Source organism: Hippoglossus hippoglossus, chromosome 8 (genome assembly GCF_009819705.1).
Source record: "Hippoglossus hippoglossus isolate fHipHip1 chromosome 8, fHipHip1.pri, whole genome shotgun sequence".
Taxonomy (NCBI): domain Eukaryota; kingdom Metazoa; phylum Chordata; class Actinopteri; order Pleuronectiformes; family Pleuronectidae; genus Hippoglossus; species Hippoglossus hippoglossus.
In genome coordinates this window covers 20,693,096-20,710,770 of record NC_047158.1, presented here as the reverse complement: position 1 = coordinate 20,710,770, position 17,675 = coordinate 20,693,096, and the positions used below count along the sequence as shown (strand labels likewise).

The 17,675-nt window shown below is 45.7% G+C and overlaps 1 protein-coding gene across 1 annotated transcript in view; it reads left to right on the top strand.

The window, feature by feature from the left end:
* The window catches only part of usp43b (ubiquitin specific peptidase 43b), a 43,843-nt gene extending 29,018 nt beyond the window's left edge, over positions 1-14,825 (top strand). The window contains 12 exon segments of the mRNA XM_034593284.1: positions 2,629-2,768; positions 2,770-2,792; positions 4,772-4,883; positions 9,205-9,308; positions 11,232-11,309; positions 11,407-11,536; positions 11,632-11,974; positions 12,131-12,289; positions 12,729-12,893; positions 13,105-13,485; positions 13,488-14,126; positions 14,129-14,825. Coding sequence (XP_034449175.1) covers positions 2,629-2,768; positions 2,770-2,792; positions 4,772-4,883; positions 9,205-9,308; positions 11,232-11,309; positions 11,407-11,536; positions 11,632-11,974; positions 12,131-12,289; positions 12,729-12,893; positions 13,105-13,485; positions 13,488-14,126; positions 14,129-14,253 — 2,399 coding nt within the window. The 3' untranslated portion in view covers positions 14,254-14,825.
* The last annotated feature ends 2,850 nt before the right edge of the window (positions 14,826-17,675 follow it).

Below are 17,675 nucleotides of genomic sequence, written 5' to 3'. Positions count from 1 at the left end.
CGACGGTTACTCCGATTTAAAAGCTCCTGATGTGAGAGAAGAGCGGCTCAGTGCCTGTGATGGAGATGAAAAAGAAATGAACCTTTGATTGTCAAAAGTAAATCAGGGGGGACCTTCCTACTCTCCCTGCTGTATAGTTTTTATATGAATTAAATATCTCACCTCTCCTCTGTTCTGTAACGTCAACATTTCATTCTTTTCCTGGCACTTTGTTCGTCTTGTTTTCTTTCGTCATAACTTGAGGTATTAGTTGAACATCTTGCAGAATATATCCGTGCACGTTCTTGGCAAGAAGCGGGAGAGAAGATTGACGTCCCACTCGATTATGTGCAGTGAAGGTTACATTACAGCCAGTAGCAGATTAGCTTAGCTTAGCATAAAGACTGGAAATAACTCATATTATCACATCTGCCCTTTCGGGTCCTTTTAAGAAACAGCAGCTTCTAGTTGATAAACTGACTCTCGGCTGCAGACACATTTTTAAAACATCACTTCCAGAGCGGTCTGCAGTAGTTTCCTGAGCTCACCATCTGCCGTATCAAGTAATATTCATTAATAATTAATTGTATAAAAATCTCAAAGTGCCGCTCACAAGTGTCACCTGAGACAGAAACAGTCTCAGTTTGGGATTTGATGATTCACCCGTTACAAATTAATAAGCGTGATGTCCCCGTGTGGAGTTCTGGTGCCAAGGTGGACACTTGAATGTGAGATCACCTGTCAAATAATAATATCTGGACACAGAGAATTGACTTTCACAGCTAAAGATGCATTTCACAGTAACTAATTGCTGCTGCAAACAGAGAACAACTCCTCCCTCCGGTTTTATTTCGACCAGTTTTCAGTAAACGAGGAATCAAATCTCCATTTGTCATCATATGGACTGTTTCTAGTTTAAATGTGAACAAACAGGATGAAGTTGATATTTTTCAAATTTGCTAAAAACGTTCACTTGGACTCAAAGATGAACTGAACAGAATTTGGAGGTCGAAGTTCAAGGTTAATTTGACTTCACAAAACTCTTTTTGCCTTGTGAAGGTGTTAGTTTAAGGAACGCCCTGAGAGATCCCTTCAAATTCTGCACAAATGTTCACTGAGGCTCACGGAGTAACTGGGTCGATTTTGGAGGTCAAAGGTCAAAGGTCAAGGTCACTGGGGCCTCACAAAGCATGTTTGACCAGTTGTCTCTTGGACTCACAGATGAACTGATTAGATGTCAGTGGTCAAAGGTCAGGAAACAAATGTAAAAAAGGCTGAAACTGCACTGGTTGGTGAAGGCTTGGAACCACAGGACTTTTCATTCCAGTTCATTACAGCTGTGGGAATTGTTCAATAAAACACAAACATACAAACACAACTACTCCTATAAATAAGGGGACAAGAGCCTTGTAAAAAAAAACATGTCTAAACAGTATATTTAATGACATCTACTCGAAAACTTTGATTTAATGAGCGATGGCTTCTCCTAAATCCTGAAGCTCAGAGGGGACGGGCCCGGAGGTGACCTTTTGTGTTTTACTGCGGTTTCACGAGCAAGTCCCACTGGGTCTTTAAAAAGCAGATTTTCCTCCATAAATCATCCCCACGGTTAGCAGAGGTCGCCACTCATGTAAATTGCAGCACAAGTTTTTATCACTTACTTGATTAAAGGGACATTAATGAATGTAAAGCTGTGCATTCTTATCATTACTCTCCTCCTCCTCGGGGTCGAGACGCTGCAATCAGAGTTTTAAAGTTTAAGCTTTGGTGGCGTATGTGCAGACTTTGATTAGTTTTGAATTGGTCTTGTCCTTCACACGCGCCTTCATGTCCTCGCACCCCACTTATTTCTGTGCGAGGACGGATGTGCGATCACACCAGCTCGCTGCTTAGCAAGGATCTCGCAACATGCCCAGCAGTGGCATTTGCCGTATTGGTGATGAATCAAGTGTCAAGTGTAAACAAGAGTGTTTAATGAAAAGTTTGGGGAAGGCACAGCCGCCGCGCTCGATCAATACCTGCTCCTCTGCGTCTGAGAGTCGAATTCCTGTGTGATTTATCTTCTGTGGCGCTGACCTGCGATGCTAAGAACAGAGGTTGACATCTGCGTCACCGCCGACGTCACCCGGGATCTCGGCTTTGTCGCTCACTCCTGTGCGTTGTTGGTGGCGTGGGGAACGGGGGGGAGAAGGAGCTGCCTGGCTCCCCACCAGGACAGGATGTGGAGCAGAAGCTGCATCAGATAATGTCTCCTGCTGAGAGTGCACGCAGACACCGGTCCATCTGTTCTCCCCTCTGAATCACTGCTCCCCAAATAGAAAGCTGCGGTGTCATCACTTCATCTGTGTAAAGTCTCCTCGCTCCTTGTTAGAGGTGTGAAGGGAAATTATTACACTTTCAGTGTTTGAGTATTTCCTCAGTTGCTTGGGGGAGGAGATGCTGGTGTGATGGTATCAATGTGTTTCCTCAGTGTTTGGCCTCTCGTCCACTTGCAAACAGCGTTTTAAGTCTGTTTCTAAGTATTTTGTAAACAGAAGGTCATGTGGACAGAGATTTTTGTGAAATCTGAGGGGGAAACGTCCACAGCAGTGAAGACAAGGCCTCCTTTGTTTGATTTCTCATCCCCTCTCGGCCTCTCTCCTCTGCCAGGGTACCACCACAGCCTGCCATCGTCTCCGTACTCCACCGGTCCCGAGGGTCAGAGGTTACCCTCGTCTGGGGCGTTGTCGTCGGAGTTCCTCAACCAGGGCGCCCCGGTGAAGATCCTGCTGTTGGTGTGCAACGCTGCCGGGCGGGGGGCAACAGGCCGTCAGGTAAAAAAAAAACATCTGTTGATCCTTCAACCGCAGCTGTTCAGTCATAAATCACCAATCAAATCTACTGACGGATCTGTGGTCAGTGATGAATTCAGACTCTTGGCGCCTTTGTTTATGTTTTTTTAATTTTATATTTAATCTAATTGTTTTTAAAAAAAAACCAGGCCAGTTTGATAATGGAGGTTGAAAACTGGGACATCTGAGTGTTTTACAGACATTCGTCGGGTCCCGGGACACCAGCACTGAAACCAGGACAATCCTGGATGAACTGGGACATACGGTTGCCATAGTTACGGTGTGAAACTCATCCCATAGGATGTCCCCAAACCCGGGTCTCTTTATAATAGTGGAAATACACGCTTTTAGCAAAAATATAGTGGTTTAGCATGGTATCGTATGTATGCAGCTATCAGACGTATATTTAGGAGTTTTTTATTGTGTTCCAACTGACTCAAATTCATCTGATGAAATTTGCAAATGTTTTATTCATCTCTCGCTCGATTCAGATAAACAGGATGTTCACCACTGATACATAAGAGAATGTGTGACAGTGGCCTTAAGGCAGAAATACTCTGTTTTTCTGCTTCTTTCGCCAAAATCATGTTTTATCATTTAAAAAACAAGTGGGACGTGTTAACTTTAATTTGAGCTCTGTGTACAGTATTTCAGTCAGTATATATTCTATACCTGACCTCGCTCAGCACGTCAGGGTCATGTCAGCGCTCTGTTAGAGAGACGACTCACATCTCACACCCGACGACTGAGGAATCTGACATGTGGTGCGATATAGAGATTCGTTAGACACTCGTCTCCCTGACAAGAGTCCAGAGATCAATATAGGTGAGTTCAGCTGCTCCGCTCCCGTGAGAAAGTCCAATTCCATGACTCCCTGAGACGTCGTCTCAGTTTCTCCTTCAGACGCGTCTCTGTCGCCGATCAAACCACCGAACTGTCTCTGTCTCATCAGACGACAGCTGGACGACTTGTCTGGGCCACGATAATGACATTGGAGTCACATACTCTCGCTCTGCTCCTCTGTAGAATAGCATCACAGGCACATTTCTGAAAATCAGAAGCGTGTGAACAGTAGTGTTGGTTTATTTCAAGTGTGAAAGTGATGGATACAGAAGATGGGATTTCAAGAAGTTTCACATTTCATGTGTGAAAACGCAAACGTTCACTGTTTTTGCATTTCTCCTCTCGAATGTTGGCAAATTGATCTCATGACATTTCATTTCTTTTGCTCCCTGACGCCGACACTGTGTGAAAATAAATAATCCGTTGAGCTCAGAAGTGGAAAATAGACGTCTCTGCATTCTTAGAGGGATGTGCAGCTACGGAGCTGCTGATAAAAGGGCTTTGAATTCAAAACAAGTCGACTAACAGCAACAACTGATGTGTTTGGACTGTGGAGGAAAACCCTGCAAACACGGGGAGGACATGCAAACTCCACACAGAGAGGATTTGAATCACCTCATTGATATCTCATCATGATCTTATGAGAAAATTGATGGTCTGAGAATCTGTGTTATAGTTTTAAATCTGCAAATACAAAAAAAAGCATGAAAAATATACTATATTTCATTCATTATCCTCATGTTTGTTCTGTTTTATCTACAGTCGTGTGTGTGTCTGTGTGTGTGTCTGTGTCGCACATGCTCTCATAAATCTCATAAATCTTGAGCGTGCAGTGAAGGGCTGCCCTCAATTAAAGGTGTATAATAATAAATGTGTTATGTGATCCGTCATTTGAAGCGGTGCTCGTCCCTCTGCTCGTTATCTCCCTCCGTCCCTCCACAGAGACGCTGTAATGAGAATCTGCTCGAAAGCTGATAATGTTCATCAACGATTATTTACATTACAATAGAATAAGATGAGGAGAAGTGCCAGTGGGGGGGGCGGGGGTTTGCTGTGATATTTGAAATGTTTTATTCCACTGATTTCACTCATTAGTTTCCCTTTATTCCCTGTTTAAGGTTTGGACCTCCATTTCTAATGAGGGAGGACCGGGCTATTTCCTGGGACCAGCTGCAGCAGAGCATCCTCAGCAAACTTTATTACCTGATGATCAACGGAGCTCAGGCGCAGGTACCGGCGATAAAGTTAATTCATGGGAGGAAATGCTGTTTCCTCTCTCTCCCTCTTCAGCAGAATATCAATGCAGCAGCGTCAGGAGCTGCCAGAGATTCATTAACTCTTTAGCGCGGCGGACGCTTGAACCCTGTGCCCTCCAGTTAATGCCTGTCAGCCAACTGGTAATGGCCTGTCCCCGTCCAGTCGGGGGACAAAAATGAACACCAGTCAAAAAGCGAAGCTGTCTCCGTCAATTAGAGCAGTGGGATACAAACTGCAGGGTGGATATAAGATATCTTTTTCATTCCGAGACATGTACAGTAAATCTGCAGGGATGGGGGAGATTTATTTAATTTTCATTCCCTGCGACCACAACCAGAACACCCTTGATTTCAAGTTATAGTTCTGCCCTGTGTAATGAATCAATAGAAGTTGCTGCTTTGGTGCTTGTAAAACGTATATATTTAATATCTGTGAACCAGCCGGAGGCAGAGAGGGGACATGTCTCCTTCCTGTCAGGCTGCCTGCTGCAAATGTTGGAAGACATGTTTATTGGCTCGAGCAGAACGCGTCCACACACAGACACTGTGGAGGTACTGGTCCAAGAGCTGGAAGCACCAGCTGGAGGCAGAGAGGAATCAGTTTCCTGGTGTTGCAGCCGCTGGAGCTCCTCACCAGAGTCAGGTAAACTGGTCTGGGACAGGAAGTGGAGTTCTGCAGGTGCACATGTGGCTCATCTGCGTGTTTTCGGGCGTGTTAGTGTGGACGGGGATTAAAACTGAGCCTCACTCTCAGCCAGAAAACAAATAATTTAAGAGGGACAGTATCTGAGAAACACAGATTGGTGATTTCAGGTCATTTGTCAGAACATTACATCTTATAAATGTCAATAAACATTTAATTTATATGGTATCAACCTGATTTAACCCTCAAAAAGCACATTATAGCAGATATGCATGTATATTGCAGTGTGTGCTCATGAGACTAAGTGAATAGTCCCTGCATGGTGAAACAGAAGCATGTTTACTGTGTCTCTGACGGTGTGATTACTGTAAAACACGGGACGTAGTGACAGAAACAGTTTTCTCGGATGCTTCCTGCTGTTTGTCGACATCAGTTATTTACTCCACTGCAGACGACGGCTCTGTTTGCTCGCTCGCTCGTTCTCTGCACTGTCTGTGTCGTGTGTGTGATTGTGCGCGGCGGCGTCCTGTTAATCATGCAGCTAAACAGATTTCTGATCAGTGTCATCTGGCACCGCTGCAGTGAGGGAGCCGTGTAGAGCGGAGGAAACTGTGGAGGAGTCAGCCGGTGGTCTCTCTCCGTGTGCCAGGAGCGAGAGAAGAGGAGTCAGGTGCAACATTTACAGTAACTCTGCAGGAGATCCGTCGTCTCCTTTGTGCCCCGTGGTGTCAGCCATTTAATTAAACTTGTACAGCATAATCAGTTTGCCGGAGCCCGCCTCTGCCAAGAAAGGAGCAATGCTCGGAGCAGATGTTTGCTCTGAATCTTTCATCTCAACAGAGTCTGTGGTCGACTTGCATCGATGAATCACACTCACAAGTGGATTCCTCTGCTTCGCTCTAATATTAGATTCAATTCAGGAGCAGAACTCAGCCTCGGTGGCAGCTCTTCTCCTGATAATGACGCTGATTGACAGCTGGATTTTAACACTGGCTGGTTTTTATGTTCACTAACACAGACTTAGCTGAAGTTTATTATGTTCTACTGCAAACACTGACGACTGCTTATCGGCTACAGAACTAAAACCAACGGTCTGATGACCATTATCACAGAAGCACAACACAAGGATTTAAAATATATGAAAGAGAACAACGTGCAGTAACACACAGTGACTTCAGAGGACATAACATTGACTTACTGGAGACTTACTCTAACCTAAACCTTAACCTCAACCTTAACTTAAACCTAAAACTAACCTAAACCTTACTTTAACGTGAACCTAAACTAAGTAAAACCCCAACCTTAAAACCCCAACCTTAAACCAAAAGTAAACCTAAACTTAACCTTTGAAACAAGTCGTTGCGTTATTTACGTTATGGGGACTTACTTTTTGTCCCCTTATGGAAGACAAGTCCCTAAAATATGACAAAGTCAACAGATTTAGGTCCCCACAACATGAGTAATGCCTGGAGCACACACACAAACAGACACACACACTGTGGCTGTTTGCATGGGCTGTAATTGGAGATCTTTTGCCCTGTCGGACACAAACAATGCCACAAACATTCCCCACCTCACTCTCGCCGAACACAGAAAGTAATTAACCTTGGCTGAAAGCAGGATCGAGTGTTTTCTCATGGGGAAACATTTCAGAGTCTGAAGTCTCCAGCAGCTTCTCCTCTCCTGCTCCCTGCGGGGGGGGGGGCGCTGCTCAGAGGACAAGCAGATCTCACATGTTCATTTTCCTTCTCGCTGACATTGTGCACACACAGTAAAGTGCTCATCACTCCCCTGTGTCTGGTGTCACTCACAGGTTCCTCCTCTTGTGTCTCTAATGGGAGGAAAACAAACGAGGGAAGATGATTTAATATTTCCAGCATTGTAAAAAGGTCTTTAACATACGTATCATGCTAAAAGATTAAGTTGTCTTCGGCTGCGTGTTCCATTTGAAGATCAGACGTGGAAATAAACATTGTGAGCTTGTTCTATGCCAAAGACCTGATATTTAACAGTTTTATCAAACATTTAACTAAATAACCATAGGGGAAATATATATTTTACGTTTTTTTATATCTAGTTTGTGGAAAGGAAGGATGTCAGAGATAATGTCGGTATGTAACTGACCTGAAATCCCCAGAAATAATCCTCAGACCTGGTGAATCCTCCCGATGACGCACTCGGAGGTTCTGTAAATCCCTCTGGAATGTGTGGAGATGTATGGATCTTATCATAAAGGAATGTTCCCCTGATTATTCAGACAATGTTAAAACCTTTATTCCTCAGACGGTGCCGTTAGTTCGACTCCTCAGGTGGTCTGCACGTGTTCGCACAAGCCCTTTCACTGGCGAGCCTGTGTCAGGGAAACATCATTCACTTGAAACTGAAGGCGTAGGAAAGTGGATGAGTTCACTGGAGAAGTAACTCTCGGCTCCACGGGGAGGTTTGACTCCCGCAGTGTCTGTAAACGCGCGATGCTGAAACGCTGCAGACAGGATGATGTAGTCTTAATTACACAGCTCTGTATGAGGCCGTGAGAGCAGAACTCTACTCGGCCCTCGAGTCGTTCCAGCTTAAGTTATAGCTGCTGCGTGGTTTCAGTATTTCATCTGACCGGCACTTTCAATATTACAGTGCATCGGGTATTTGAGCCACTAATGTCGAGGTATTGTTTATCTGCCCTCGGGGTCGAACATTGGCGGGTGTTTCCAGGAATCGATGTGTGTTCGCTGCCTCCTCCCGCCGGGCCGAGCTCCCCTCACGAACCCCAGCAGGTGTTTGCGTTTGAGCTCAGCAGCTACACGCCGGATTGCACCGGAACAACAGGAAATCAGTTTCATTTCTGCAAAAGCGCTCCTTTCGTTTTTTTAAAGCGCCTCCAATCCAAGCAGATCTCAGAGTGGAACAAGATATTTTTTATTTCAGACTTTGGCTTTTAAAGGATGATACGGAGAGTCGTCCAATTGTCTGTGGTTTTATTAATGTTTTTGTTTCTGTAAAATGAAACCGTGCCCTGTGCTGCGTGTTGATTCAAACTGAAGTGAGCTCAAACTGTCTCTGCAGGTCTCAGCCTATATTTCATGATGGCCCACTTTGTCCTCCTCTAGTCTGCACACAGCTAAATGATCTCTGATAAATACAACCCTCTATGTGCCGGTGTTTGTTTTCAACCAACTTTTTTATCAACAATGAAATACACAGAAGAGAATTTCAGCAGATTAAAACAGAATGAAAGTCTTAAATGCAGTTTCAGTGGCAAAACACTGAAAATAACCAGTAGTGAGAATAATTCTCTGCATTTTCTGAAGACGGGTGTTGAATCTGGTATTTGCTGTAAAGACAGATTTGTATCATCGAGGGTTTTTACTTATCTGAAGGTGCACAGCGAGGAATGCAGTAGTTGAGTGACTCTGATTCTTCACGGAGAAGGAGAATGTCCCAGTTCTGGTTTGAATTGTTTTGGGAGAAATGATAAAACTGCAGATCTACTGGTCACAGTAAACCCTCGTGTTTCCTGTGGTTGTTGCACAAGAGCATCTTGAAGGATTCAGATGAACTAAAGCTCATAATATAATAAAATAAATAGTATAAAACATCTAAAATAATGTTTAAAAAGAAGAAATGTCGGATTCACACTGTTTTTGTTTTGTTTCAGAATACCAGGGTGCTGTTCAACATCCGCGTGGTGGGAGGTTCAGCATTTTACAGCTACCTGTCACCTCAGGACGGGCGACCGCTCTACCACCCCGCCGTGGACAGGTCAGTGGCTTCTGGTGGACTGACGTCACACACAGACACAGACACACACAGACACACACTCTCATGGTCAAACACATCCAGACAAGTGTTGTAACGTGACGCTGTTGTGAAAACCCACACGCACACTGGGAGAACGTGCAAACCACACTGGGATTCGAGCTGGGATTCAAATCCTCTCACATCCATATAATCACCACTCGTAGCTTTTATTTGCTTTTTGCTCCGGGTGTTGATTGTGCTCCCGATTGAATCCCGGCTGAAGCCTGATTCACCAGCTGCAGCTTTGTGACGCAGCCACAGTCGCACAGCTCGGTTCTGCCAAACGAACGTGGTATAGAAGCTCCTGTATCCTCTGACTCACGTGATCCCGACAGGAATAACCATGGACTCTTTTCTGGAGAAGCACTTCTTCCATGCATGTTCCTGCAAGGGGGACGTTCCTGCAGGTGTGAACACCGTAAGCCGCTCGGCGACTGTTGTCGTTGTGGCTGACTGACGTCCTCCTGTTATTAGCTGAGAGGATTATCAGATTACCCTAAATGTGTGCTGTTGTTGAGGAATTAGTGGCATTGTGCTCAAACGCTGAAATGACCCAATGTTCCCACAGGCTCATTCAAATTTGATCTCGTATAATCGATTGTAATGCATTTTCAATCTGCTCTAATCTAATCTAATGAAGCGTTTCTTGAGAAGCACAGGCAGGCGGCCAGGTCCTGAACATGTCGACCAAACAACACGCTGCACCCGAGTAGAAAGCCGTTAACGTTTCCACGCAGACGTCGACTTGTATTGATTTTTAATATATTTCACTCTAACTGTAAAGGTTAGGCACGATTTTACAGCCGCAGCTAAAATGCGCAGACATTTCTTTTTTTTATCCTTTCCCTTGAAAGCACGTCTGAAGCACTTTCAGGAGGGAATTGCTGTTTCTAAGCGGCATTTTGTCAAAGTCTTGAAAGGACTTCCATTCGTGGAGCTGCTAAGAACCGAGCATTCATTGGCTGAATGGTGCTGATGGGGGCAAAATGCCTTTTGAAACCTTTTGAGATGCAAATGTGCCGCACGCTGTATCCTAGAAACTCGTGTAATGATGGTGTTTGAACTCTAAAGGTTCAGAAATATGCTCTGTCCCCAAGTCAACCCCCATCAAACAGGACGAGGACGAACCAGTGCAAAGTGTTTAAGTGCACGTTGTTCTCCTCTGTGTAATGGAACATACATTACTGTGTCTCTGTCGGCTTCTTCTGCGTGTGTGGCTCTGCTTTTCCATCCTGGGATATTTGTATTCTTGTTGTTTTTCTCAGTTTCGTATCCGTCGCGTGTTAAAAACATCATCAACACACACCCACTCGCTCGCAGTGATTCTCCTTCTGTTTTCTCTCATGGGCTCATTTGGACACTATCCAGAGTTTTTGTCCAGGGGGCTGGCAGGAGAACGTCCAGAGAAGATTATCTGGAGTTCGGAGCATGTCTGAAAGCAGCTCTAGTGTGAAGGGGAACCTGCTGGTGTTCCTTAAAATATCCCCAACTATATGTCCCTAATACACACACACAGACACACACAGACACACACACACATCTAGTGTTGCTTAATGATGCTTATCAAAGTTATTTTTCTCTGTGCCCAAATATCAAGAATTCATGCTTCACCAAGAAGTGTGGTGATGTTGACACCTAGTGGTTAAAAGGCATCAATGCAAGTGAATTGCACATGATCCTAATAAAGTTGCTGGTGCACAGTGGTGGAAGGAGAAGAACATTTTACCACATTAACTTTATATTTGAGCAAGAGTAACTAAGTACTTGCTTTTAAATATACTTGAAATATTAAAAGTAAATGTACTTTATTACGTTCCACCGCTGCTGGTGCAGTAAATGTCTCTGAGGTTGAACGTGCGGCTTCTGTTGCTCTGACGTCTTCAGGGCTCTGAAGCTCGGCAGCTCTGGAGGACCTCCCCACGTGAAGCTCATCATCGAGTGGGAGCACAGGATCAAGGACTGGTCAGTGCATTTTAAATGACAAACCACCTCAGGCTCACTCTGCATTTTGCTCCGTAAACCTGACGTTAATCTACTTTGTGCACGTTCTGGACTTCAGCCTGTTTGGAAACATCCAGGAGGAGGTGGTGAAAGATGCAGAGAGTGTGAGGAATCAGCAGCAGCAGCATGTCCAGCAGTACAGCTGCACCCTGGACGAGTGCTTCCAGCTCTACACCAAAGAGGAGCAGGTGAGTCAGTGTGGTTTCACACAGGTCTTCTACCTGCAGCAACCATGAAGTCTGTGCAGACACAATGTATTTTCCTCCGCTCTCTTCTCCACCAGCTTGCCCCGGACGACGCCTGGAAGTGCCCGCACTGCAAGCAGCTGCAGCAGGGCATGGTGCAGATGAGCCTGTGGACGCTTCCGGACATCCTCATCCTGCACCTGAAGCGCTTCAGGCAGGTGGGAGATCGCAGGAACAAGCTCACCACGTTCGTGCACTTCCCTCTGACGGGCCTGGACATGAAGCCCCACATGGTGAGCCGCACCCACGGCGCCCATCCGCTCCCCCTGCAGCCCGGGTGGAAGCAGTCCCGACGACACGACCTGGCTCCTCCGGACTACCTGTACGATCTGTATGCTGTGTGTAACCACCATGGAGGGATGCACGGCGGACATTACACAGGTTTGAATAACCGACATGAATAGTAATGTAACAAGTTAAAGAAAAGGATGTAGATGGTGAATTAAAAGGGACCCGGGGCAGATCCCTGGTTACCCCACAGAAGACCCATGTTCTGTTACTCAGACAGTTCATCTCTTTCCTGTGTTGTGATTGCAGCCTTCTGTAGGAACTCTGTTGACGGCCAGTGGTACAGCTACGATGACAGCAGTGCCGAGCCCGTTCCCGAGGCAGAGGTGTGCACACGTGGAGCCTACATCCTCTTCTACCAGAGGAGGAACACCATCCCGCCGTGGTCGGCCAGCTCCTCCCTCACTGGTTAGTCCTCTCACATCCTGGTTCAGTTGAAAGACAGCTGGAGAATCAATAATCCCTGAATCCCTGAATCCCTGCTCACACATCATTATTTACAGTTTACCCTGAAAGTTATTTTCTTCTCCAGTTTCAGTTTCCTATAATTGTTTGATGTGCTGCTTCTCAACAGCATCAGTGCATCAGATATTGATTTTAACCAATAAATGAAGGATCTCTGTCCATTTCCTGGAGTCAGAGAATCAATCATTAAAACTTTATTGATAAAGCTCCTTTCAAACTAATCAAAATTTCTACCTACTTTACAAGTGATGGACGAATATAAATGAATTTAAAAGATAAAACTTTTAGATGTAGAGACTAATACATACCAAGACAATAATAAAAGAAAGATAAGATAATAAAATATATACGAACTCCATTCACTGCTCGTCTTCTTTCGCAGGCTCCACCAGCTCCTCCACCTCTGATCATTGGCTGGTCCGGCTCACTGGGGGCAGCGAGAGGGGCAGCGTGGTGTCAGGAGGACCCCTCCCCGCGGCGCTGGGGCCCCTACAGGCTCCAGATTCTCCTGAGCTGCCAGTGTTTGGAGATGAACCATCAAAAACAAGTAGGTACTTTAGTTTCACTCGATGCCGCTGCACATAAAAAAAACACATTTAAAGCAAAGTAGTAACTCTTTCATTGTCATAGTCGTTTCATCGAGCTGAAATACGACAGAAGAGCAGCTGCTGTGTCTTGTTCAGATCCCAGTCTCACCAGGTCTCAGCCTGTTTGCTCAACAGCTTCATTCACCTTCTCTGTGTGTCTTTTTCCCACAGACGGGTTCGAAGCCAAGCCGTTTGTCCGTGGGACCCAAGGCAGGAGTGTCAGCATGAGATCTCCAACAAAGTCCAAGGAGACTCTGAGCAAAGTTCTGCCACTGCGCTGGTCCTTTGGCCCCAAGGATCGCGTTAAACACCCAACGCAGACCCGGCCTGGGGAGCTGGTGGAGTACCTGGAGTCTGGGCGCCGGCCGCGGTGTACCAAAGACCCCATCGTCCAACTGGTGGCCACCCCACCACAAAAGACTTCCCAGCGGAGAGCCTTCAATGTGGGACAGGACTGCAGCTCCCCCAGTGGCAGCAGCCTCAGCTGTACAGACAGAACCTGCTCGGACACGTGTTACTCCCCCAAGCTGCCGGAGGGACAGAGCCGACCCTGTGGGAGAGAAACATCAGCCAGGGAGTCGGTAACAACAGCAAAGCCAGAGACGATGTTTCTCTGAGGCAGAGGTTGTCTAAGAGAGCGAGGCAGGACCCGGGCAGGACCCTGGACCTCCAGCTGCACAGAGGACTCATCCTAGAAGGTCAGATCAGCCACAGTGCACCCCCCAGCAGAGACTCCACTCTGAAGAGAACCAAGGTCCAGGCGGGGGTGACGTTCAGGCCTCAGAAGGACTTGGTACATATGATCGTCCAATCTGAGGGCCGGGGGGGGCAGGAGGGTCGCAGCCACGACAGCCTCTTGTCTTTCTTCAAACCTGGTTTCATGAAGAAAGGCATCCTGAGGTCCCCGACCAAGGGGATCGATCGGCGTTCGAATGGCCACGGACACCTGGAGAAGCTGGCAGGCAGTCCTTTAGCCAAACTGTCCCTCTCTAACGGGACGCTGACCACGGTGGCCCGCGAAGACGGGAGGACCGGCGTCGCCCCCGGCTGTGACACACACAACCGCAAAGTGCCGCTGCCGAACGGAAAGGCTGGAAATCCCGAGGCCGTGGACATCCAGCGCGCTCACAGCTCCAGCAACATCCAGACGAAGCTGGATCTGACTTTCCGCCGATGCGCCTCCCTGCAGAGGAACGCGAAGTCGCGGCACATCCGGAGCCCCGCATCCTGCTGTCGGACAAGCCCGGCCACGGCCCTCTGCAGCGGACACGCTACAGTACCACCTCCCTGGGTCGGCACCGGCCCGTCCCCGAGCACTGAACCTGCACTGCACGCTTAGCTAGAGGAGGACACTCGACACAGAGCTGTGGGAACTGTTTGTGTCAAACGAGCACAAATATCACTGTAAACAGAGAAGTAACGACGACATGTACAGGATGTGAGAAGCTTCCTTGCTGCTGTGAAAGAAAAATACAGGAAATTAGATATGACATGTGGTATCGATACAAAACAAGTGGAAGAGCCTCAGTTTTCAACAATCAAAAGTACAGATCCAAGGTCTGTTTTCTTATGATCATGAATATCAATCATAAACTGTGTCTCAATTCAGATGCCTCTTTCTCTGAGGACCACAAACTCCTCCTCCTTCACGTGTGCGTGAAGGCCGAACCGAGACGTTCCGGTTCACAGAGGCTTCCCTAGGTCTCCAGCTCGTCCCGCCCCTTACTGCTGTTTCCGAGCAACAGAGCATGACGTACTTCCTGAGTTGAGACACAGCCACAGTGATCACTTCAGCCACTTGTGACCATGTGACTGATTGTTCTGTCCTGTTTTTTTTTTTTTTAAAGTGCCTCTGTGACAGCCCAGAATGACTTTTGAACACTCGGACCTCTCAACGCACGGAGAAGCCGCCGGCTCGACGCAGCGCTGGAGACAAAGCAGATCTTCTCTCTCTCCCCGTCATAGTACTGTTATAAGTTCCTACCTGTGTGTGTCTTAATCTCAATCTATGCAGTTCGTTTACTGAGGAGAGAAACTGCTGTAATGTGATGGGGACTAGAACAAAGCAAGCTGCCGTTAGTATGTGGTTTTTATTCTGAAAGGCAGAGAGTGGTTTGTCCATTATAGAGTAAAAAACACTGGAGTCTTTGGAGTATTTACAGTTTAATGGGCTCAAACATGTCCGATTTTTGCAAAAAGTATTAACACCTGTAGCACTGTAAATCAGCTGCTGAAACAACACGCACCACGGCTTCGTCATGTATGATCATTCTCCTGTTTTATTACCAATGCACTTTCTTTTCTTTTTAAATTCCATATGTCGCTTCGTGACCTGAGCTTATAGGCTGACGAGTCTAATTTCTAACTTAGAGGCAATTAGACCAAAAAGTGGCAAAAGAGAAATCAGTTTTATACGGAGAGAGATTCGTCTCATTGTTTGACCCACGAATAAAAACCTGAGATTTACGGATGTGTCACATTCCCACTCACTGTGTTTGAGGAACCACCACAGACAGTCAACGTGTGTGTATTCAATCACAGTCATTGTTTCTGTATCTGCACCACTTTCCGTTTACTTGCTGCCGGAGGAAGACAAAGAAAAAAGTTCAACACAACAAATTAACTTCATGACTTTTTCTCTCATTCTTTTTCAATTTACATTTTTTTTTAGTTAACGTGTGTCACGGGGATTATTATGGGATAGAAACGAGGGGCCGATTGTTTGCCTCCACTGTTACTGTCGTGTTCACGTTGTGTCATTTAACATTACCGTTTAACTACGCTACCAAAATGAACTGATCGCGAGTGAAGGGTGTTTCTGAGACATATGGCTAGATTATATTTTATTAACTTTTTTAAAATTCTACAATTTTTACCTGATGTGTAATATTGTAATTTAAGATCAGAGGTGTATGTTTCAGGTTTCTGTGTAAGGTCGGATTCAACGTACAGTAAGTGGGGGGGGGGGGGGGGGGGGGGGGGGGGGGGGGGGGGGGGGGGGGGGGGGGGGGGGTGGGGGGGGGGGGGGGGGGGGGGGGGGGGGGGGGGGGGGGGGGGGGGGGGGGGGGGGGGGGGGGGGGGGGGGGGGGTGGGGGGGGGGGGGGGGGGGGGGGGGGGGGGGGTTTCATTCGGACACAACACCTAAAGCCCTGTACTGGACTGTCCTACAGTAAAATGTCTGCTTCATGTACTGCAAATCTTATGGATTGCAAATTAAACACAGAATTTCTCACAGATGAATTCCCTGTTGCTGACTGGTTTATGACAACATGGCGGTTTTTAATCGTTCTCAAGACAGTAAATACTATTTTACTAATATATAATTTGTCCTGACACTTTGCTGATGACGTCTCCTTCCTGCTGGTCTGTGACTGTAGAATGAAAACCTCCCACTAGATGTCAGGATTGTCCAGGTAATTAAAATGTCAAATTGAAAGCAGATGTCGAAAATAGAAAAACAAAGAAAGACTAGCAAGTATCTAAATATTTGGCAAATAGTGTGACTGACACACTTCCAGCAAACCACGTGTTGGGTGAAGAAGTGTGAGTCTCGTAGTGTCGTAATGGAGAGGCCATTTTTCTTTTTTCTTTGTAATCATTGTGTGTGTGTGTGTGTCTCTGAATATGACACATCCAGGCATAAAAATGATTAATGATTATACATCTTATGTGTCAATAACTTCTGTGTATAGTTTCTTAATGAGATGAAGAGGTGATGGATTTTAAAGGCTCCTCTTCAATCCATCACCTCTTTGGAAAGAAGTGTCAACACACCTGATGTCCATGACCAGGAAGCATATGTACACAACAGTAAACATACACAACGTAAACATACACAACAATATATACATTGTGTGTTGCAGCAGCAGTAACACAACACGTCAGTTTGCAGACGTCAGTGGAAACAGTTTGACGTTATTTCACAGTCATAAATCTTTTATCCTCTCAGGGGATAATGGATGGATGGAAATCCATCCATTATCATCTGGAAGAGTTAAGATGTTCTAACACTATCTCCCCTATGTTATATAATAAAACAATAATAATAAAGATATTCGATCATAATAATGATAGTAATAATTGTATTTATATAACACAGTTCAAAACAGAAAAAGGACAAACAAGAAAATAAACAAAACATCCAAGATGGATGGATGAATGGGGTGCCAGCAGTGGGTTTGACTGACAGGGGGGAGCTCCACTCACATGAATGGATGATTTGATGAATTGATGAATTGATGAATAGATGAATTGATGAATTGATGATTTAGATGAATTGATGAATAGATGAATGGATGAATATATGATTAGATGATTGGATGACAGCAGTTGTGTTTGACTGACAGGGGGCAGCTCCACTCACATGAATGGATGATTATATGATTAGATGAATTGATGAATAGATGAATTGATGATAGATGATTAGATGAATTGATGAATAGATGAATTGATGAATAGATGATTAGATGAATTGATGAATAGATGATTAGATAAACGGATGATTAGGTGACAGCGGTGGGTTTGACTGACAGGGGGCCGCTCCACTCACATGAATTGATAAATGGGTGAATTGATGAATAGATGATTAGATGAATTGATGAATTGATGAATAGATGAATGGATGAATAGATAATTAGATAATTAGATAATTAGATGAACGGATGATTGGATGATTAGGTGACAGCGGTGCGTTTGACTGACAGGGGGCCGCTCCACTCACAGCGGCGGCAGCGCGGACCCTC